The sequence below is a fragment of the Tursiops truncatus genome, chromosome 7 (genome assembly GCF_011762595.2).
Source record: "Tursiops truncatus isolate mTurTru1 chromosome 7, mTurTru1.mat.Y, whole genome shotgun sequence".
In the NCBI taxonomy this organism is placed as follows: domain Eukaryota; kingdom Metazoa; phylum Chordata; class Mammalia; order Artiodactyla; family Delphinidae; genus Tursiops; species Tursiops truncatus.
The window spans coordinates 9,492,830-9,515,758 of NC_047040.1; the positions used below are offsets into that span (position 1 = coordinate 9,492,830).

Sequence of the window (22,929 nt, forward strand, 5' to 3'; positions counted from 1 at the left end):
TATCGTGTTAAATTTACAGATTAGTTTAGGGGCATTTCTATTTTATGAAGTTAAGTCTTCCTATCCAAGTGCATGATATGCCTTCATATTTGTTCAAGGCTATTTCGTGTTCTTCAGTAATACTTTAATGTTTTCTTCAACAGGTATTTCACATTTTTGTTATGTTTATTACTAGGTTTTTGTTTGTTTGTTTGTTTCTAATGTAGATGTGAATTCCCCATTTCTATATCTATTAGCTCCTTGTCATTTGTAGATATGAAGGTTTTTGATTCTGTATATTTATTTTGTACCCAGACATTATATGGAATTCTCTTATTGTCTGTAATATAATTCCAGTTGGGTTCTCTAGGCATGTAACCATATTGTCTGCATAGAATGATAGCTTTTCCTCCTTTCCAATTTTATATCTGTAATACTTGCTTGGCCTAATACCTCAAGAAGAATATCAGACGATAATGGTGATGGTGTGTGTTGTCTCATTTTCATCTTTAATGAGGTCACGTCTAGTAATCCCTCATTAATCATGGTGCTGACTTTCGGGTGGAGATAGATACATTGTATTATAAGAAAGTGCCCAGTTTTTCTCGTTTTATTAAGAGTTTTAGCAAGAATTTATGTTGAATTTTATCAAATGCCTTTTCAGCATTTATGAAGGTCATAGGATTTTTCCTTCTTAAATCTATTAATATAGGTGAATAGATGTTATGATATGTAACCATGCTTTTATTTGGGGAATAAACCCCACATGGTCACTATATATTAATTTTTAAATCATTTGCTGGATTATTTTGCTGAGTTTTAAGGATCTTTACGTCAATTTCTTTTTGGATGTGTCTGCTACCTTTGTTGAGTTCTAGTGTCAGTGGTTTATATACTTTATTAAAAACAACAAGATGGGACTGGGATCATATGCTCAGCTACGGGTTGATCTCTGTTACCAGGGGACTGCTCAGGCCTAGATCACATGACCACTCTTGGATCTGGGGGTGGGGTCAATTTCTTATTTACTGATTTATTAAACCACTTTATTGAGGTATGATTTACATACAAAAAGCTGTACATGTTTAATGTACACATTAAACTTGATGAGTTTGGAGATGAGTATGTATCTGTGAAACCAGCACCACGATCTATGCCATAAACATATCCATCACCTCTAACAGTTTCCTCCTGTCCTCTTCTTCTTCTTATTGATAAGAACACTTAACATAAGAGCTACTCTCAGGAAATTTTTAAGTATACAATATAGACTTGTTAACTATAGGCTCCATGCTGTACAGTAGATCTCTAGGACTTAATTGAAACTTTGTACTCTTTGACTAATACCTCCCCTTTTCCTCCTCCCCTCAGTCCCCGGCAGCCAGCATTCCACTCTTTTCTTCTATGAGTTTGACTATTTTAGATTCCTTATATAAGTGGTATCATGGAGTATTTGTCCTCCTGTGTCTGGCTTATTTCACTTTGCATAATGTCCCCCATGTTCATATATATTGCAGCACATGACAGGATTTCCTTCTCTTTTTAAGGCTGTATAATATTCCAGTGCGTGTGTATAGGTGTGTGTGTGTATATATATATATACACATTTCCTTTATCCATTCATCTGTTGATGGACATTTAGGTTGCTTCTATGTCTTGGATATTGTGAATAATGCTACCTTGATCACAGGGAATTCAGGTATCTCTTTGAGATCCTGATTTCAATGCATTTGGATATATACCCAAAAGAGGGGAGTTGCTGGATTATACAGTAGTTCCATTTTTAAGTTTTTGAGGGCCATCGTACTGTTTTCCACAGTGACCATACCGATTTGTTTCTAGGGCTCCCTTTTCTCTACATCCTCGCCAACACTTACTATTTTTTTTATAATAAACATCCTAACAGGTGTGATGTGATATCTCACTGTGGTTTTGATGTGACATTCCCTAGTGATTAGTGATGTAGAGCACCTTTTCATATCCTTCTGGCCATTTGTGTGTCTTCTTTGAGAACTGCATTTATTCAATACCACTGCCCATTTTTAAATTGGGTTATTTGGATTTTTTGTTGTTATCATTGTTGTTATTGAGTTGCAGAGGTTCCTTATATAGTTTGAACATTAACCCTTTATCAGATATATGGCTTGCAAATATTTTCTCCCATTCCATAGGTTCCCTTTTCATTTTGTTGATTGTTTCCCTTGCTGTGCGGAAGCCTTTCCATTTGACATAGACCTACGTGTCTATTTTTTCTTCTGTTGCCTGTGCTTTTAGTGTTATATCCAAGAAATCATTGCCAAGACCATTGTCAAGAAGATTTTCCTCTATGTTTTATTGGGGTCAATTTCACTTGAAGTACATGAACTCAGAGTTGGATAGGGTTGGTTCCCCCAAAGCAAAATTGGGACCCAGTTACCAAAAGAAGGAGGGGTAATAGGTGGAGAAAACAACAGACCCACCCCAGGCAGAGTTAGCAATAATCCAGCTTGGATATTTCTAGCTGCATTTGCAGTGGACATAGGAAGTTTCTCTGCTGATACTTATGTGGGTCATCAGGCGAACTCTTATTAGCTCTGGATTGACAATGTCCAGACTCGTTTCATGTGGGAGAATAAACTCCTAATTTGTTTAAGTCATTAAGAAAAACATCTTCCATACGGAAATAAAAGCAGGAAATTTTTTTTATGTCAGCAAAGCCAATGTGGGCAATTCCATTGCCACTGGGGAATGCACTAGAGCTATTTCATGGTGTTCTATTTCAAGGTTGCGGAGTGAATTCAGGAGCAAAGGGGAGGTCTTGAATTGAACCTCCTTATTTTCAAGCCAGTGGATGTGGATTCCTTCTTGAAAACAGTCCTGTATTCCAGTATGGTACATTTCTCTCCATAACAAAAAGTTGGAACCGAAAACAATTATTGTGTTTAACATAGTTCTCATGTTCTCAGGAGTTTTCGTGAAAAGATCTGATTTCCATTTGGTGATAGTTGAAGTGCTTTATGAAATATTTATAGAGGGAAGATATGCTTCCTTGCTGTCTTTTTATTCAAGACTTCTCATTTAACTTGACCTAGATCAAATCAATATGAGAGTAATAATGTAAAAGAAATTAAAACTGTTTAAACAGCTGCTAGAATAGCAGTTTAATTCAAATGAGGGCAAGTGTACAGGGAAGAAAGTAAATGTGAACATATCTTAAACACAGTATTTAGGAATTGTTCAAGGATAATTCAGAGTAAAATAATCTGGATATATATGCTAAAATGCTTAAATGACGAATTACAAAAAGGATGCTACTAATTAAAGGAATAAGATAGTAGTTCTGGTACTTGTGACTGGAACGTATGCAAATCATATTTATTCTTCGTGAAGATTCTTCAAAGGCACTTAAAACTCCCATGGACTTGGTATTTACATTTTTACACTGCCTTTTGATTTGATTGCCTCTTATGTAGGAAACACTGGGAGCGGAGGAAAGGCAGTATGAGCCTTACTGAAAGAGCATAAACTGTGGAATTCAGAGGACTGGGGTCTCATTCAGGTTCTGCTGCTGCCCAGCCTGGAGCAGTGGTTTGTTTTCTCAATGCTTCATCCTCCTCTTCAGAAAAGATTGTCAAAGTCCCATCCCATTTTCACATCCTGTAATTCCACAAGTCAGGAGCAGTAGTGCACCTTACAAGGAATGCAAGTGAGCAACAGAACTAAACCTTCAAGAGCCTCCGTCAACAATAAACCAAAGTCCAGCGGTCACTGTGCATCAAACCATATATTCACTCATACATATACGTGATACACACAGTATGTATACACACAGTATGTATCATAGACACAGGACACATCCCCCCCACACATAATACACATCAAATATCATATATGAAACATACATCATAGACATATAGATATGATGCATACATCATACGTGCATTATACACATACATATATATATATGTATATATATACACACATGTATTGCAGCATCTACCAAGTATCAGCCCTGCATTGCAGGAGATCCATATAGCAGATGCAGAGTGCTGCTTCTAAGTGCGGACTCTTCCTCCAGACTCCCGGCCACTCTACCTGCTGGGTGACCTTAGACCTTTTTTTTTCCCCTTTTTTCCTGGTCCCAATGCAGTGAGCCCTTCTCATCAAGTTTTCTGAAAGGCTTGCGCCTGGACAGGACCACATCGAAGAGTTGGTGCCAGTTGGGACCCACCATGTACTGCATCCCTGGGCAGAGGTCCTTTTACTTAACCTCACTGCAGCTCAATTTTGCCCTTTTAAAATTGGGCACAAATCCTAGTTTCTACCTCATGGTGCTGGCATTAGGATTAAATGAGATAATATGTAAAATCACTAATATTAATGCCCAGTACATACTCTACTCAACACCACTATCATCCCATTGAATTCTCCCAAGATCTTTATAAAGTACGGTGTTGGTTCAAAATCTCAGCGACTTCCTGGGTGAAATCTGAAACTGGCCCTATAACACAGAGGGCAAGGCAAGACAGAGAAGCGAGGCAGACCACTCCACACTGGTGGATGGCAGCGTTAATAAGTGAGGAACTCATATATGAGGCACATCTTGGGCACTGCAAGACAAAGTAGATCCCTGTATCTATCACCAGAATCTTAAAAGTTGATACAGAGGCCTGAACTAGGTTTAGTCACGTGTTCAGTCCAGATGGTCTCAGCAACACCTTCTTCTCTCAAGTCTCCGTCCTTGAAACAGCTCCCTGTGGGGGTGGGTGGAGGGTACATTCCAAGGACGGGAGGGGGTGAGGAGCCTCTGATTGCCTGGGTTCGACTCACAGGTCAACCTGCAGTCCCGTCCCCTGGATGACCGCCTCCAACACAGGTATTTCTGTCTCCATATCACATGGCATCTGAAGGTCAGAGTCTAATTTGCCCGACAACATCATGGGTCCTGATACAACCGTTCTGGTCTGAGTAGGCAGTTTGGTGCCGTTCTCTACGGCAGAGCATTTTCGCCAGGCAATGTGTTCCCTGTCTGGGTCGTGTGGCTGAGTTTTTCTTTCAAGCTGACTCCAGCTTCAATCTGGCACCCAGACCCACCCTTTGCAGGGGGCAAGAATGTTCCCTTGGGCTTCCCTGGTGGTGCAGTGGTTGAGAGTCCGCCTGCCGATGCAGGGGACACGGGTTCGTGCCCCAGCCCGGGAGGATCCCACATGCCGTGGAGCGGCTGGGCCCGTGAGCCATGGCCACTGAACCTGCGCGTCCGGAGCCTGTGCTCCACAACGGGAGAGGCCACAACAGTGAGAGGCCCGCGTACTGCTAGAAAAAAAAAAAAAAAAAAAAAAGAATGTTCCCTTATAACCTTAGAGGGTAACTGAATGTGGGAAGAGTGAGCAGTGATGATGTCACCGTCTACAGGCAACTCTGGGTGCAGAGAAAGGCAAACAGTCCAGCTTGCCAATGACTGCAGAAAGCTTAGGTGCTCTGGGGGAGAAGGTGGGTGCTAAATCATTGATAGATGCACATGGACACAGCTCTGAGCTACTGTGGGTCCATTCCAGACTACCACAATAAAGCAAGACACAGGAATTTTTTGGTTTCCCAGTGCATATAAAGGTTATGTTTGCACTTTGCTATTGTGTGAAATAGCGTTACGGCTAAAAAAAAGTCCATACCAATAATTACTTTATTGCTAAAACATGCTAACCATTATCTGAGCTTTTGGTGAGTCATGGTAGTCACATCAAAGATCATTGATCACACATCACCGTAACAAATATAACAATAATGAAAAAGTTTGAAATATCGCGAGAATTACCAAAATGTGACACAGACAGGAAGTGAGCAAACGCTGTTGGAAAAATGGTGCCAACAGACTTGCTTGACGCAGGGTTGCTGCAAATCTTCAATTTGTAAAAAACGCGGTATCTGGGGAGCACAGTAAATTGAAGTGCAATGAAAGGTGCTATGCCTGTATGTTAGCACCTGTGGAACTCCAGGTGAGCTGAAGGTGGTATATCACCCCATGTAGTGTTCCTGTTTGGATCTTAGTTCAAATTTTGGGAGGTGATACCAGGTAACTTTTGTGTTTTTTTCTAAAGATGAGATTCTTAGTCTATGGATCATCACACCGTGTATCAGGCTGGCAAAAAAGCAAAACATAAACACAGTTGTGTTTGCATTGGTTTGTAACATTTTTGTAACATCTAAAGTATGCTGCAGTTGAGTTATAACTCTGGAGTACATCCATGAAAAAAATGAGCCAAATTGTTTCTTAAAATGTCTCTGTTCCATCAAATTCAGAGGCCCTGGAATCCCGAATTGGACCCAGCCTTCTATCTCGCAGGAATAGCACACGTGAGATAGCAGGTCAAGCTGCATGGCTCATTGGGAACAGTCAGTCCTGCCTTGCCACTTTCTTGTATGTGGTCTGGCATTTTTTAACACCGCTGGGGCTCAGTGGCTTAAAACGACAATGGTTTATGTCTTACACCACATGCCCATTGCAGGTTCCCATTGCTTCACCACACTGCCCTCCCTCAGGGACACCGGCTCCACCTTTTGGAATCTTGATGATCACCATGGTCACGTGAGTGACCATGCACTGAATTTTAAAGGCTTCAGTCTTTAAAGGCTTCAATTCAAGCACTGAATTTTAAAGGCTTCAGTCTAGAAGTGGTGCATGCTATTGCCCCGTATATTTCATTGGCCAAGACAGGTCATGTGATTACACCTAACTTCAAGAGGGCAGGAAAGTACAATCCTACAAAGAAGTTCTTGGAAGGAGTAGAGGTAGAAATACTGGCAAATAGCAGTTAAGGCCAAACACACAGTTGTTCATTAATATTCCATTTTCTTTATTTTAGCTCAGCATTTTAACTGGTTGAAATATTTTTATATCTTGATTCTGGTATGAATTGTATTAGCTGCCACATTTTGAGAGTCTATGGCATTTCGCTAAAAACTTCCTCTAGCCTGGTAGTGATTCACTGACTAGTACATTCAGACTACAGTTGTTCAACGGTTTCAAGTCCACTTTCTCCATAAGGGGAATCATGAGAAATTCTATAACAGTCTTTGCTGAAATCACAGCAAAGACACATTATTTGGGTATTTTGCCCTTGATTTATTAAAGTAGGGTCTCTATCAAAAAAGAAATAAGGTGGGTTAGGGGGAAGATTTGATGTTCTGTAAGTTTGGAATAATATGAACCAAAGGTCTGGATAATTGAATTTTTAGTTTTCATTTAAACATAGAGCCAACATTATTTTAATAACTTCGGTTAATAAGACATGATAATATATTAGTTGGACTCTTTGCTTAGGTATTTGGAGGTCTTGCAGATGGTTGGAAACTGTCAGCCAAGTACCAAATCAACCTTCAGAACCAAAGAAAAGACCCACTTCTCCGAGAGTGATAACAGCAATAATAATAGTGAACACTTGCATGGTATTTACTGTGTGGACGTTTTGAAGCCAGGGCACATAATGCCACGTCCAATTGTTCAGAACTAATCACACAGCTCCTCTTATAACCAAGGGGGCTGGGAGATTTAGTCTTCCTTTTTAGCTTGGAGAAAAATGGTCTTGAATTGTCTCTTTCATAATATGCCTTTTTTTTTTTTTTTTTGTGGTACGCGGGCCTCTCACTGTTGTGGCCTCTCCCGTTGCGGAGCACAGGCTCCGGACGCGCAGGCTCAGCGGCCATGGTCCACGGGCCCAGCCGCTCCGCGGCATGTGGGATCTTCCCGGACCGGGGCACGAACCCGTGTCCCCTGCATCGGCAGGTGGACTCCCAACCACTGCGCCACCAGGGAAGCCCGAGAATATATATATTTTTAAAAGTTCAATATTAGCTGGAAAATTCAGAAATCAGCATCCAAAAAATAAAACCACTGTTAGTTCTTCCGTATTTCAAAGTGATAGGAAATTCACCCACAAGGGAGGTGGTTAGGCAAAAATATAGTAAACAGAAGTGTGATTTTAATTAGCCCACAACCTTTCTTACACTTCATGTTGCTTCATTTGTTGCGTGTGTGTTGATGGAAAGGCATGAGCAGCCCTAGTCCATTATTCCAGGATTTAAGGTAAGAAAAGTTAGTTTCAGGAAAATGCACACTCCAGGGGCACAGAAAGTGGAAGAAACACCTGATTGATGAGACAAGTACCAGCAGAGGGTGCTGGTGTGGCACAAAATTAAGATTTTTTAAAAAGAGGAGATCTGGGCTAGAAGACAGCAGGTGTGAGGGAAATGTCATAACTGTTTGGGGCCGCTTGGAGGTATGAATTTCCCCGCTGCATGCAGATCTGTCTGGGTTTCAGTGATTTCTTGTGATGGCCACATGGATTTTAGGCATCTCCTAAAGCACAAACGCCTGACACTTGCTCCTGTGTCTGAGCGAGACTGGGAGAGGCTGTGCAGTTTGGCTCCTGTCTGCACTGGAGACTTTCTATCAGCCCCTGGCTGCTCGTCTGTGGCACCTCCATGCTGGGTTCATGTGCAGTCTCTACTTTCTTATTTGCCCAGCTTTTACAAAACTATATTTGTGCGCCCTAGAAAATTTGCCAAACTGTTAATCCAAGAGGGTCCCATTTTCTTTTCTCACGTGGCCACCCTGAAGACAGGGTGACCAGTTCCTGGGAGCCTATACACAGCAGAGGTTGTGAAAGGTCGGGGAGGGGGTGGGACGAGGTGGGCTGCGTTTTCTCAGCAGCGCCTGACCTCCTTGGCTGTCAAACTACGAAGAGCTCGATAGTAAACGCGAGCAGTGCCTTCTCGAATCTGCTTTTCTGAACTGCTCTTTCAGAAAACTGACAGCGTTCTGGGCTGGCAGTCAAGTGACCCACTGGGGTCCAGTCCAGCCTGTCTGGGCCTCAGTTTCCTCCTCTGTTCAGCGACAGGGTTAGACACTCTGATCCCGAGGCCTCTTTCAGCTCTCGCGCGCCACAGTCAGACACCTCTGAGCGGCGCGGCCGGTTCCGCCCTCCGGGAAGGGCCCGCGAGAGGGGAAGCTCTCGGTCAGCACCAAGGACAAGGGCCCCGGGGCGCGCTGCGCAGACGCAAGGTCACTTCTTAGCCAGTCCCGCTCCTCTGCGGGTGTCTGGGCGCCCGGGTTTGGAGGCTGCGCGGGGAGGGCCGTGTGTGCTGGGGAAGTGGTGAAAGCTGGGGGAGCAGCCCCGGGGAATGAAGTAAGGCCGGGCCCCCTGCGGTCTCGCAGATTCTGCGCCAAGAGGCCGAGGGCGGTTCCTGCCAGTCGGGCGCGGCGCCCCCGCCCGCCCCTGTCCGGCCCTTGGCGGGCGCAGCGCTGCTCTGCACCTGGAGGCCCCGTAAAGTCCTCCCCGCGCCTGCGTTGACCTCCTCCACCCCCTTTCCTTCCCGAGCCTCGCCTTAGCTCCCCGCCGGGGCCGCGCCGCCACCACTGACCTCTCGAGGTTCTTTTGGACACACCCACGACTCTGACCGCACCCCTCTGGGCTGGGGGCCCCGGACGGCCATTCTGCTCCCCGTGACTCAATCCCCTGTGGGGGAAGGGTCCTCACGACCCTCTCCTCCCACGCACGCCCGGAGCCCCGCCCCCGCTTGCCCCGCCCACAAGCCCCGCCCGCCGTTGCCCCGGGAACCGCGGATCCCGCAGCTGCAGGAAGCGCCCGGCGCCGCGGAGCAGTTCTCGACGCCAGTACCGCCGCTCCCGCCGCCAGGGCCGCCGCCGCGCCTCAGTCCCGGCTCCCGCTCCCGCGCCCGCTCCGTCGGCCATGCTGCCCCGCCGCGCCCCGGCGCCCGGTGCGCAGCTGCTGCCCGCGCCCGCCCTGCTGCTGCTGCTGCTGCTGCTCGGCGCGGGACCCCGCAGCGGCTGTCTGGCCAGCCCGGTCCCTGCCGCGTCCTTGTCCGTGTCGGGGCCATGCGGCGCACAGCCCTGCCGGAACGGGGGTGTGTGCACCCCGCGCCCCGCGCCCGGCCCTCAGTCCCCGGACGCCGCCGGCGACCCCGGCTACAGCTGCACCTGTCCCGCCGGGATCTCTGGCGCCAACTGCCAGGTGAGTGGACGCGGCGGGCGCGGCGGCGGGCTCGGCGGCGGGCGCGGGCCGGGGACCCGCAGCCTCTCCCCGCCGGCCACTGCGCGCTACCCGGTGCGGAGCTCCAGGGTGCCTGACAGGAGCTTTTCCTCCTTCGGGAAGGGAATGGATCTGGCCTCTCGGCCCACGTGGACGCGGACCCCTGGCCGACCTTGCAAGTGTCGCTTCTCTGCCCACCCTGGTACTCCGGCCGTGCCGGCCCGGGGTTCTCGGAGCGCGCCGCTCCATGGCCTGGCAGCCACCCTAGCTAGCTAGCTCTGGTACTCCTGGCACGACCATTAGCCGCCAAGTGGCGCGCCCATCTCGGCCCAGGCCGAGCCACACTCCGCTAGAGCCGGGTCTTGGTACCCGTTCTGGCAACGCAGAGGGACCAGCTCCAAGCGTCCCTGGCGGGGTTCATGTCCAGGTGGCCCCTGTTCCTTGTCCCGCCGGATCCTGCATGTGTCGAGGGTGAGCCGTATGGGCGGCAGGGAGTGGCGGGCTCCGTGCCCAGGGGTCGGGCATTTTCCTTCCTTTCCAACCCCCTTGAGGTCTCTAACAAAGCCGCCGGAGGCCGAGCGGTCAGCTGCCTCCCCGCGGCCTGCGACCAGCCCTTTCTGAGCTTAGGAGGAGTGTTGGAGCAGCAGGAAGCATTGGAGGGGACGTTGCGAGTTGGGCTTGTTGTGTCGCCTTCCCTGCCGGACGCTCCTGGAGGCGCATGTTTGGGGTAGGCAGCCAGGGAGTGAGCTGGGCACCGGGAAGCTTCAAGGAAGCGTGGGGCCATGCGAGGGATGGGAGATGGCCAGCTGCTAACCGTGGATTTGGGATTTCCAAGAGAATTTGGCAGATAATAAACAAGGCTGGCTTACAAGTTTGTTAAAAGCTCGGTGAAACCTACTAACCTATTAACACCAACATTTTCAGTAGGCGACTCGGCACACAGTGTGTGCAGGTAGAAAATCCCCAAGTCTCTATTCCAGGGCAGGGCAAGTGATGGATTTATCTGAAATTATTAAATTCAACCAAGTGAATGTGGAACGTATAAGGGATCAGATGCTTTCTTTCTTACATATGGAGTGGAGGAGTTTGTTTCATATAAATTTGATTAAATGCCCCAAGAGTTACTTTGAAAACGCTCAAATGCACTTTTATTTCTTTGGGTAAGAGGCCAGTATTTTTTAATATAGTTAAATGGGATTGAGAAACTTGACCTTGACAGACAATTTTTGCTATTTCCTAGAATCTGTTTTTCCTCAGTAGTAGCAAATTATCAAGCTGAATCTATCTTTTCAACGTTGTGCTCTTCTTTGTTAATTGGTTCCAATAAGCTTTAATTCCCTCAAGGGAGATGATGCTGACGATTAGGAGTAGGGTAATGATGAGAGCGCGCTACGACCCCGCAGAGTACATCTGGGGAATGAGGACTCTTTGGGGAGATGCCTGCTGGAGCCGCACGAACCATTAGGACAGAATCTTGCTCACTAATCTCCCCTGTTGACTGATGATCTATATGACTTTTACTGGAGAAGTGAGTTGCCTGAATGCTCCTATCAAACCACTCTCATATTTACATGTCTGAAATCTGTCCTTGAAAGAAACAGTCAATTTGAATTCAGAGTGTAGTAGACATGGACAGGAGAAGGTAGGTTAGAGTGCACATCAGTTTAAGTAAATGGGAAGAAAGACTGGACATTGGGGATTTAACCCAACTCTGAGACTTTTTTTTTTGGTGATTCTAAAAATAGAAGAAATCTTCAGGAAAGGGGAAGACCTCTTTATTGCTTCCTAGAGATGACTCAGAGAAGCGTAAATTTTTTTTTGTCCTAAGTAGTGTTTTGATATATAATGTATTCATTCAGAAATGAGTCATGAACTAATACACAAATACTGCAGAACCAACTAGTTCAAAACAGATTCGGGCTTCTAGGTCCTTCTGAGGCAGTCTTAGCTCTCTGAATGCTGCCCACCTGAGGAGAAGCAGTACTAGGTTGGGAGTTCCGAGTTGAAGAGAGCTGGCGTAACTAATTCTAACAGGAAAGCTGAGCAAATTTGGAACCTGATCTGGTTCTGGCTTGGTTACCCAGAAGAACTTAAACTGAGATGATTCAGAGCCTTGTAAACCCATAAGAAATTGATTCCTGATCACTTTAATTTAATCTTTCATGTTCTTGCATTAACACTTGAGACTCTCATTTTCTGTGGGGAGAAAAAGGCAATCTCAATAGAGAAGTTAAACAGAGGGGGAAAAACCCCTTACACATACTCAGTTACAGATAAGGGAAATGGATGTTAGCCGTTGCAGACAGTGTGCTTGCTGAAACAGAATCGCATGCTTGCTGGGTAAATTGAAAATGGAATTTTACCTGTACGTGAAGAGAATTCTGTAGACAGCAAGTGTCACCCCTCCCCCAACTACAAAGACAATAATGTTATCAATGAAAACATTGGAACCTAACTCTGAAGTCCTCCCTCCCTCCCCCTCCCCTTCCTCCCTCCTCCTTCCCCTTCCTCCCTCCCCTCCCCCCTCCCCCTCCCCTTCCTCCCTCCCCTCCCCCCTCCCCCTCCCCTTCCTCCCTCCCCTCCCCCCTCCCCCTCCCCTTCCTCCCTCCCTCCCCCTCCCCCTTCCCCTCCCCCTCCCCCTTCCCCTCCCCTTCCCCTTCCTCCCTCCCTCCCTCCCCCCTCCCCCTCCCCCTCCCTCCCTCCCTCCCTCCCTCCCTTCCTTCCTTCCTTCCTTCCTTCCTTCCTCTTCTCCTTCCCACTCCCTCCTCCATCCTTTTTTCAGTATGTGTTTAAAATTAAGAAAACCATGAACCACTAGTTGGGATTAAAATGGATTAAGGCTGTCTTCAGCTTTTGTGTGGTCAGCTGGCTGGTTGGTGTTTGGGCAAGCCCCTGGGTCCAGGCGGTGCTTCTGGTATCACCCAGCGATAGGAACTCACAGAATCTGGGAACTGTGTGGTGTGAAGGAGGATGTGTGCATTTGAAGCTGAGCTGCTGCCCTTGAACCTGCTGTGACAGGTGATCTAAACCGAGTCTCAGGTTCCCATCTTCGAGGATGGGATCTGCCTCACAAGGTTGGTGATAAAGAGTCTGATTCTGTTGTTTGATGTTTGACTGCTGACAGCTTTCAAGCCACACCTGTCCCTCTTCCCCTTCTGCCCACATGGAGGCAAAATGATTAGAAAGCCTAGGTGTTCTTTCCTTTGGTGCTGGTGGGAGGATCAAACCGTGCAAGCCCCTGTTCATGCTTAAGATACATCTTTTCTAAGTCCTCTAACATACTTAGACCTATTAAATCATGAGCATTCAGTGGATTCTAAAAATGTATATGCAAGAGGGAAGCGATATGGGGACATATGTATATGTATAGCTGATTCACTTTGTTATAAAGCAGAAATTAACACACCATTGTAAAGCAATTATACTCCAATAAAGATGTGAAAAAAATAAAAATGTATATGGAAATCTAACCTACAGAGACATGATGACAGTGATGACTGTGATGATGATGGTGATTGCTAACTCTTTTCTCAAGCACTTGCCACGTGCCAGCAATGTTTCAGAGGCTTTACAGATATAGCTCTCCAATCCTCATGGTGTCCTATGAGCTGGGTGCTGTAACCATGCCCATTATTTAGATGAAGTGCAGAAAAGTTAAATGAGAGGCCCAAGGTCACCCTGTTAGGTCAGTGTGGGAGTTGAACCCATTAGCTGGCTTGATGTAGAGCTGTAGAGTCCGAACGGTGTGGAGATGAAAGTCCAGTCCTGGCCCTGTTATTTTTAGCTGTGTGACCTTAAATTAGCGCTCTAACCTCTTTGAGTCTTAGCAGTAAAAAAGGGATGGAGTGATTTCTGAGGCTGGGTTTGCTTTAAAACACCTGGTTTTGCTCTGAAACACAGGTTGATGGCTGTGCCCAGCTGGAGTGAAAAGCCTGATAAAGACACAGCAAATTCCCCTTATGCTACCCACCAAGCAAGACCTTCACTCAGAGTTAGAATTGTGGGTCCTGGCTGAAGTTATTTTTACCATGATGACAAGCATATGGACACTACATAAAAGAAACATAAGTATTTCTGATGGGTTTGAAAAAACTTCAAATTAAAAAACATTGAGGCTGCTGTTCTTGCCTTTCTGTTTCATTTGGGGAAGCAGGCAGGTATCAGAGATGGCAGCTGCTGGACCAATTTTTCTTTTCGGGTGAGTGGTACAGGAACTCCTCCCTTCCATTGGGCCTTCCATCCAAGGTAGAGATTATTTAAATTTGTATTATTTGTATTATTTTGTTTTAATCCAGCTCTTTTAATGAATTAATTCTTTGCCAAATATTCAAGCAGTCAGACACCTGTTTGTTTCTTCATGTTATGTTCTCTAGGAATCTTATCCTTTGGGATTAGAATGAAAATGTGTCAGTTTCTGCACTTGGAGGAAACAGGGGCTTGTGTAGCTGCTTTTTATGTAGTTTTACCCACTAAGCTGATTCTATAACCCTCTCTTTGATTTAACATGGGACTTGAAACAATGGTTCTGCTTCAGATGAATCCATTTTGACTGAAGTTTGCTAACAAACAACAACAAAGAATTCTAGCTCTTTGCACGGCTTCAGCCTTCTCTGCTGGACTTTTTGCACATATGCACACACACGCACACCCACACAGACTCACATTGTGATATGTGCAAAATCTCCTATATTAGCTGTCAAGAGACGTTGCTTCTTTCTCTGGCTTTTCTACTAACTTTTTGTGACCTTGGGAGAGCAATCGAACATCCCTGGACTTCAGTGTTCATATCTCCAAAATGGACTAGAATGCTTGTCTTAGTTTCTTTTTAGAAAAGATGCAATTAATAAATGGGACATTGTGAAATTTTTTTCGATAAAGGAGGATGGGAGAATGAATGTAAAACGTTTTGAAAAAAAGTAAAATGTTGCACAAATACAAGGTATACCACTAGGAAAAGGATTATCTGTTTCTCATATAAAATATGATTACACCAGTCTATTCAGTGCCTGTGATTGTTTTCCTTCAATGAACAGACTCAGCTTTTTCTCCCTACTAGGATGAGTTATGCTACTAGATCAGTTTTAAAAATGAAAAAAATTCATTGTACTGAAATTTTGATAAATGTATAGTTCTTTTTATTCTGAAATAGTTTCTCAGAAGATTCTCAGTGACTTTGTTTTCTTTTGAAATAAATGAATGAAGCTCATCAAAATCCTCTGAACACTTTTAATAAAGGAAAGAAACAGTTGTTTTCCTTTGGAGTGATTTTCTTATTTGGTTTATCTGATGAATCCTTAGGAAACATCATTTTTCTCAGTTTGGCCACCTGACAAAAACACATTTCTGTCTTCAGCTTCTTTGCTTAAGCTTCTCATGTGACACGGTACCACCCAAAATGCTTTTGTTTATGCCCTCATTTCAGGCATCAGACAGGAAAGAAAACCTATCTGAGGCCGAAGGGTATTTGAGTCAGAAAACCGAATGGCTGAGCTGTATTTTTAGATCTTCTTACCGATCCAGGAGGCAGCTGTGGTCAGCGCTGCCCAGCCCAGAGGCAGGGACTATAGTATCTTGCCCCCCAGACAGAAAGTCCAACAGCACAGTAAAGTTTGTGGATAGAACTTCTTTATATTTCCTCCTTCCTCCTTCACCTACACTGGTGCTGAACCCTGGCTGCCTGTAGAGTCCCCCAGGAGCTTTAACAAAAATGAGTGCCTGCGTCCCACTGTCCCACATCCCCCAAGTTCTGACTTAATTGGTGGGGCCTGGGCACCTGTGATTTTTAAATGTCCTCCAAGTAATTCTACTGTAGGACCAGGGTAGGGAAGTCCCCGCTAGACTCTGGTCATCTCCCCTGACAGCCTGCCCAACATGTGGCCTGTGGCAGAGAAAAAGAATACAGTCCCGCCTGCTCTTGGCCCTTCTCATCCAAGAGCATCCAGAGCCTGGAATTTCTGGCCCACACTTTCCTCCAATGGCAAAGATTTTGCATCTCAGAGTGGACTTGAAGTCTCCACGAAGGTGGTATGTGATGCAGTGTTGAGTCCAGATGTGGGAATCAGACCTAGGGTGGACTCTGAGTGTCCTCGGGGAAGTAATTAGTTTTTCTGCAGTGTGGTTTCCTCATCTGTGAAAATGGGACCCTGATGCCAACCTTGAAGGTTTTTGTGGCTTAGAAAAGTATCTAGTCCAGTGACTGGCCGAGAGGAGACACCTACTAAAAGGTATCCATTGTGCGTATCTGTAAGAGGACTCTTGTTTATTTCATGTTTTTCCCTTGGACCAAAAAAAAAAATCTTTCTTTCTTACCCGTTTTCCAAAGAGACTAAAATTCCACCAGTGGAGATTCATTTCTTTGGTTGTGATGTATCAGATGCTAGAAAACTGGGATTTTGCTGCTGACTCCCTACAGCATTCACTTCTGTTAGTTCCTCCTCTGTACCCCCCTTACCAGGTGGGTGTCAAAAACAGTAAGAGAACAATGTGGACTGACCATGCGCTGGCCACCTAGCCTTTTATGGAATCATTCATTGCTCCATTTGAACACTGACCTGTCTTCGGTCAACACTCACACTGTGAGTCTTAGTGCAGTTGTCTTTAAGAGGAGGGGCTGGGCTTCCCTGGTGGCGCAGTGGTTGAGAGTCCGCCTGCCGATGCAGGGGACGCGGGTTCGTGCCCCGGTCCGGGAAGATCCCACATGTCGTGGAGTGGCTGGGCCCGTGAGCCATGGCCGCTGAGCTTGCGCGTCCGGAGCCTGTGCTTGGCAACGGGAGAGGCCACAGCAGTGAGAGGTCTGCGTACCGCTAAAAAAAAAAAAAGAGGAGGGGCTTCTCTAAGTCACCCCTCCCTGCTCCCCAGGGTGAGTGAGGGCAGAGCAGGACCCCTGACAGGGCTGTAAGGTTCAGGATTACAGGAGCATCAGGCACCGGACAGCAGACAGGCAACCAGCCAAGAATGGTTTTAACATTTTAAAATGGTTGGAAACAAATCAAAATAAGAATCAGAGTTTGGGACGCATGAAAATGATATGAAATTCAAATTCCAGTGTCAATCAGGCTTTATGGAACACAGCCACGCCCATTCATTTAAGTATTATCTGCTGCTGGGCTACACCAGCAGAGAACACAGCCACGCCCATTCATTTAAGTCTTATCTGCTGGTGGGCTCCACCAGCAGAGTGGAGCAGTTGCAACAGACTATGGATTGTAAAGCTGAAAATATTTGTCTGGCCCGTGACAAAGGAAGAGGTTGGCTGAATGTTTCCGTAAACGTTGGTGGAAAGAATTTATTCTTCCGTTTTTATTTGACTGAGCTAAATAAAGGCTGGTCCCCCTTCCCCTTCCCTTATCCTCCCTCTGTCCTTTCTTCTCCAGGGGTGTCTATAGCCAGGCTCTAGGGCCAGCCACTAAGGCTGGATGCAGTGGGAGATATACCAATGGATAAACAGAGCCCTTGTCTTTGATCTCGAGAGTCATCCTGGGCAGACTTTAACTTTTCATTGTACATCAGACCTTGTTTAATATGTTTGGACACTGAAGTTAGTTTACTTCCAGGGAGGCGTGTGTGGTAGGGAAAGGAAACACCAGCTGTAGGGGTTTGGGGTGTGAATTTAGAGGTTTAGAATCCGCCCTCGGTCACTACAAGCTTATTACCTTTTATTTTTTTTTACTTCTATTTATTTTTGGCTGCATTGGATCTTTGTTGCTTCACGCAAGCTTCCTCTAGTTGTGGCGAGCAGGGGCTACTCTTCATTGCGGTGCGCGGGCTTCTCATTGCGGTGGCTTCTCTTGTTGCGGAGCACGGGCCCTAGGCCCATGGGCTTCAGTAGTTGTGGTGCGTCAGCTTCAGTGGTTGTGGTATGCGGGCTCAGTAGTTGTGGTGCACGGGCTTAGTTGCTCCACGGCGTGTGGGATCTTCCCGGACCAGGGCTTGAACCCGTGTCCCCTGCATTGGCAGGCGGATTCTTAACCACTGTGCCACCAAGGAAGCCCCCCCGCTTTTTTTTAATTGTTCAAAATTTAATCATGACCTATTTTATAAAACACAAATTCAACAATTGTAATATTATTATTATGCAGAAATGTCTACTTATATTTACTTATATTTGCAAACTTTTTGTTATTGTTTATCCTTCTTGCTTCTTAGGAGCTTATTAGCTTTCTTAACCTCAATTCCTCATTCATTCATAGGATGTTTGGAAGGATGAACAGAGTAGCTCGTAATCCCCCTGGCACAGAGTTGGCCCTCTGTGCATACGAACTGCTATTTCTGTAAAAGTGGATACCTCTCTCCATTTCATGGCTAAGGAAACTTACCTGGGGTCATACAGCTCGGTGACAGCATTGGAGAGCTGGGCCCCAGCGTTGGGGCTTCAAGTATAATGTTTTTGCTATTATTACACTGCATTTGCCTCAAACTGCTCCTTGTTTGTGACTTTCAAAGCGAGTGCTGGAGGGGAACCAGAGGAAAAATTGGTAGCGGTGCCAGTTCTGGCAGTTTTAGTTTCTGCAGGGATGCTTTGGGTTTGTGTAATGTTAAGGTTTTTCTTTCTTAAGAGAGAGAAATGGCATAGGGCTTTTGAAAAAGAGTGAGGATTTGTGCAATGAAATAAGTGTACTTAAAGGAAAGGCGCTTGGAAAGAGAAATGTCTGCTATCTTTTGCTAAGGGTTCCTGAAAGCTGGCACGTCCTTTAGAATTCCAATGCTGACAATTATCTGCTGCTTGTAATTAATTTAAGGGAGCATTTGTAATTACTTTTGGGTTTCAGAGGCAGATTGAAACTCCTTTAGGGAAGGCATTTTGTGGTGGAAGTGATTACCTGAGATGAAAAGGATCTAGTCCCTCTTTTCCATGGGAAATCAGAACCCCAGAGTCTGTAGTAAATGGACTGATATCCGCCCAGTGGAAGGACAGCCCAGTAAGGATGATTGACAGTTTCTGACAGTGTTCAGGTCAGATTTCCAAAATATGTTATTTGGAGCAAAATCCCACCCTTAATTTTTAAGCGAAGTGAAATGTATTAGAATGGGAAAAACGTTAAGTATATCTTCAGTATATTACCCAAGAAAGGGAACATTTTATCTAGAAAATATGAAAAGAAAACCAAACTCTCTAACTTCAAACTGACCTTCCTGATTACTCCTTACACAAAGGATTTTCAGTCTCTTTCAAAAATTAAGGTGTAATTTATATACAGTAAAATTCACCCCTTTAAGCCTTCAGTTCTATGATTTTTGAAATATAGTTGTGTAACTGTCACCACAATTAGGATATATAATAGCGCATCACCTCCATAAATTTCCTCATGCCCCTTTGTAGTAAACCCTCTCCCCAGGCCCAGCCCCTGGCCTCTGCTGGTCTGATTTCTGTCCTTACAGTTTTGCAGTTTCTGGAATATCTAAACCACACAACATGTGTGCTGCTTCTATTAGTGTAATGCTTCTGAGGTTGCATGCATCAGTAATTTCTTTTTATTGCCGAGTAGTATTCCATTGTATGGATATACTGCAATTTCATTTATCCTTTCACCGATTCATGACATTTGGGTGGTTTCCAGTTTTTGCTGATTATGAGTAAAACGTCCACGTACAGGTCTTTAAGTGTACATGTTTTCATTTCTCTTTAGTAAGTACCTAGGAGTGGGATTGCTGGGTCATGCGTAAGTGCATGTTAAACGTTATAAGAAGTTGCCAGGCTGTTTCCCAGGATGACTATGTCATTTTGCATCCCAGTCAGCATTAAATGAGGGTTCCAGTTGCTTGCATCCTTGTCAGTTTTTGGTATCGTTGGTGATTTAGATTTTAGCTATTGTAATAGGTGTATAGTGGCATCACATTGCAGTGTTAGTTTGCATTTTCGTAACAATAGATGATACTGAGCATTTTTTTTTGTGCTATTGGCCATCCATACCTTTTTTTTTTTGATGAAGTGTTTGGTTCAAATGAGTTATGGAGTTCTTTCTAGATTTTGGATGCACATCCTTTATTCCGTATGTGACTTGCAAATATTTTCTCCCAAACTGTGGCTTGTCTTTTTATTTTCTTGACAGTGTCTTTTGAAGGGCAGGTTTTTAATACTGGTGAAGTCTAATTTATCCACTTTTTCTTTTATGGTGTGTGCTTTTTTGCGTCCTCTGTAAGAAATCTTTGCTTAATCCAAGGTCACAAAAAATTTCTCCTGTATTTTCTTCTGGAATTGTATTGTTTTAGGTGTTACGTTTAAGTCTTTGACCCATTTAGAGATAATATTTGTATGTGGTGCAGTGTATGAGTAGTTTTTATTCATTTTTTGGCATATGGATATCCAGTTGTTCCAGAAATATTTGTTGACAAGATTGTCCATCTCCACTGAATTATCTTGGCACCTTTGTTGAAAATTGTTCAGCTATACATATGTGGGTCTATTTTATTCCATTCCATTGACTTTATATATCTATCCTTTCACCAATTCCATACGACCTAGATTACTGTAGTTTTAGAGTAAGTCTTGAAATCAGGTTGTGTGAGTCCTTTAAATTTGTTGAGATGACATGGAATTCCAAGAATCAGGATAGCACGTCACACCTAGATAGAAATTAGAGTTCTTAATCTGGAATCTACAGGTGGTTTCAAGAGTATACAGATGTCCTGAGATGCCAACTTTTTTTTTTTTTAATAAATTTATTTATTTATTTTTGGCTACGTTGGGTCTTCGTTGCTGCGTGCGGGCTTTCTCTAGTTGCGGCGAGCAGGGGCTGTTCTTCATTGTGGTGCACGGGCTTCTCATTGCGGTGGCTTCTCTTGTTGTGGAGCGCAGGCGCTAGGCACGCGGGCTTCAGTAGTTGTGGCATGTGGGCTCAGTAGTTGTGGCTCGTGGGCTTTAGAGCACAGGCGCAGTAGTTGTGGCACACGGGCTTAGTTGCTCCTCAGCATGTGGGATCTGTTCCCGGACCAGGGCTTGAACCCATGTTCCCTGCATTGGCAGGCGGATTCTTAACCACTGCGCCACCAGGGATGTCCCGAGATGCCACCTTTTGTACATATTTGTTCTCCTGGGGAATGGCTCACAAGTTTCATGAGATTCTTGAAGAAGTCTTCCACCAATAAAATAACTACTAGCACAGAGGAAGAAGAAGCTAGCTAAATACACGAGAAACTTCTGGGCAGGGACGAAAGCATGTACCAAGAGCCAGCCTGGGACTGTGAAGTAGCCCCCAAATAGGGGTGCCAGCTAAAATACAGGATGCTCAGTTAAATTTGAATTTCAGATAAAAAATGAATTTTGTTTTCTGTGTCCCAAATATTGCACATTGTTTTTCTGAAATTCAAATTTAACTGGGAGTTCTTTATGTTTAATTTGCTAAATCTGGCAACCTTACCCAAAAAGCCCAACTAATCCCTGCTCTGATTACCAGCTTTGCTCTAACGGGCTTCTCAATGGCAATTTAAATTCTTGCCAAATAATTACACAAGGCAAATTTTCTTAGCTTGCATTTAAGATAATAATTTAGCTCATAGTTTTACATCTTCTTGGGCCCTTTTAAGGGCAACCATCAAACTGTGTTAGGACATTAAAAACCTATAAAAATATAGTGAATGAGGCCTACTGGTAAACTTATCTTACCCTTTCTCCCCCTCTTCTGCTAATCTCATGCCTCTGCAGTGGTCATTGTTCACATTTTGGTGTGTAGCTTTCTTTACGTTTTCCTCTCTGTACATATAAACATATGTGAAGCATATGTAAATACTCATATCCATGCAACTATTTTATATAAAGACGAAATCATCTTGTGCATACTGTTTTGCAAATGTTTTCTTAATCTACTATGAACATCTTACTATATCTTAAAACAGAAAGCAAACTCGTTCTTTTTGATGGCTGAATAGTATTCCATCATGTGAATATTTATGTATCCAGTCTTTACTGAAATACACTATTTCCATTTGTCCATTATAAATGATGTTGCAATGACTATATATGTATGTATATAATTATATGCAATGACATATGTGTATATATATGTATGTCAAAAGTTGCATACATTAAACACTCTAGTAAATATTGCTAAATTGCCATCCAAACAGATTGAGCAGCTTTGCTTATTTGCTAACAGCACTTGAGAAGGCCTGTTCACCCACATTTTTGTTAATACTGGTATCTCAGATTTTATTTCTGTGTGTTAACTGATAGGTAAAACATGGTATCTCAGTGGTTCTCTTTGCATTTTAAAAATTATGAATGAAGGAGAACATTTTTTAATGAATTGCCTATTCTTATTTTTGCCTAATTTTCTTTTGGGTTGTTCATTTTTTAAACTGATCTGCTGTGGGACCTCCCTGGGGTTTCAGTGGTTAAGACTCTGTGCTCCCAGTGCAGGGGGGGCATGGGTTTGATCCCCGGTTGGGGACCTAAGATCCTGCATGCTGCCTGGTGTGGTAAAAAAAAAAAAAAATTGATCTGCCATAGCACATTGTTAGTGAGAAAATTAGTCCTTTGTCCTTTGTGTTATTAATAGTTTTTCCCTATTTATCTTTTTTCTTTTGACTCTGCTTATAGTCATTGTTTTGCCCTTTAGAAGCTTATAATTTTTGTTTTTTATTTAGCCAAACTCATCCATGGGGTGGTCAGTAAATTTTCATTAGAATTCTAATGTTTGATACCAGTACTACATTGTACAATATTTTGAGAATTACCCAATTTGAACCAGGAGTTTGCTTTTAAAGAATTCCGTTTTGGCCAAGATTTATGTCGATAGGACTGATCCTATTGCCTTTTTAGAATGTATAATTAAACATAGCCCCAGTTTATGTCTATTTTAAGAAGGGCTAGCATAGACTTTCTAAATCATACTTAAATACTTGTTATTTGTCTTGACTTTTTTGAAGCTGAAACACTGCAAGCATTAAGATGCTTCATTTATTTTTTTAAAAGAACTGCTCAGCACAC

General features: G+C 44.2%; 1 protein-coding gene across 1 annotated transcript in view; it reads left to right on the forward strand.

Annotated features, from left to right (window-relative positions):
• The first annotated feature begins 9,408 nt into the window (after window positions 1-9,408).
• The window catches only part of DNER (delta/notch like EGF repeat containing), a 325,355-nt gene continuing 311,834 nt past the window's right edge, over window positions 9,409-22,929 (forward strand). The window contains exon 1 of the mRNA XM_019923664.3: window positions 9,409-9,986. Coding sequence (XP_019779223.2) covers window positions 9,705-9,986 — 282 coding nt within the window. The 5' untranslated portion in view covers window positions 9,409-9,704. The remainder of the gene's footprint in view (window positions 9,987-22,929) is intronic.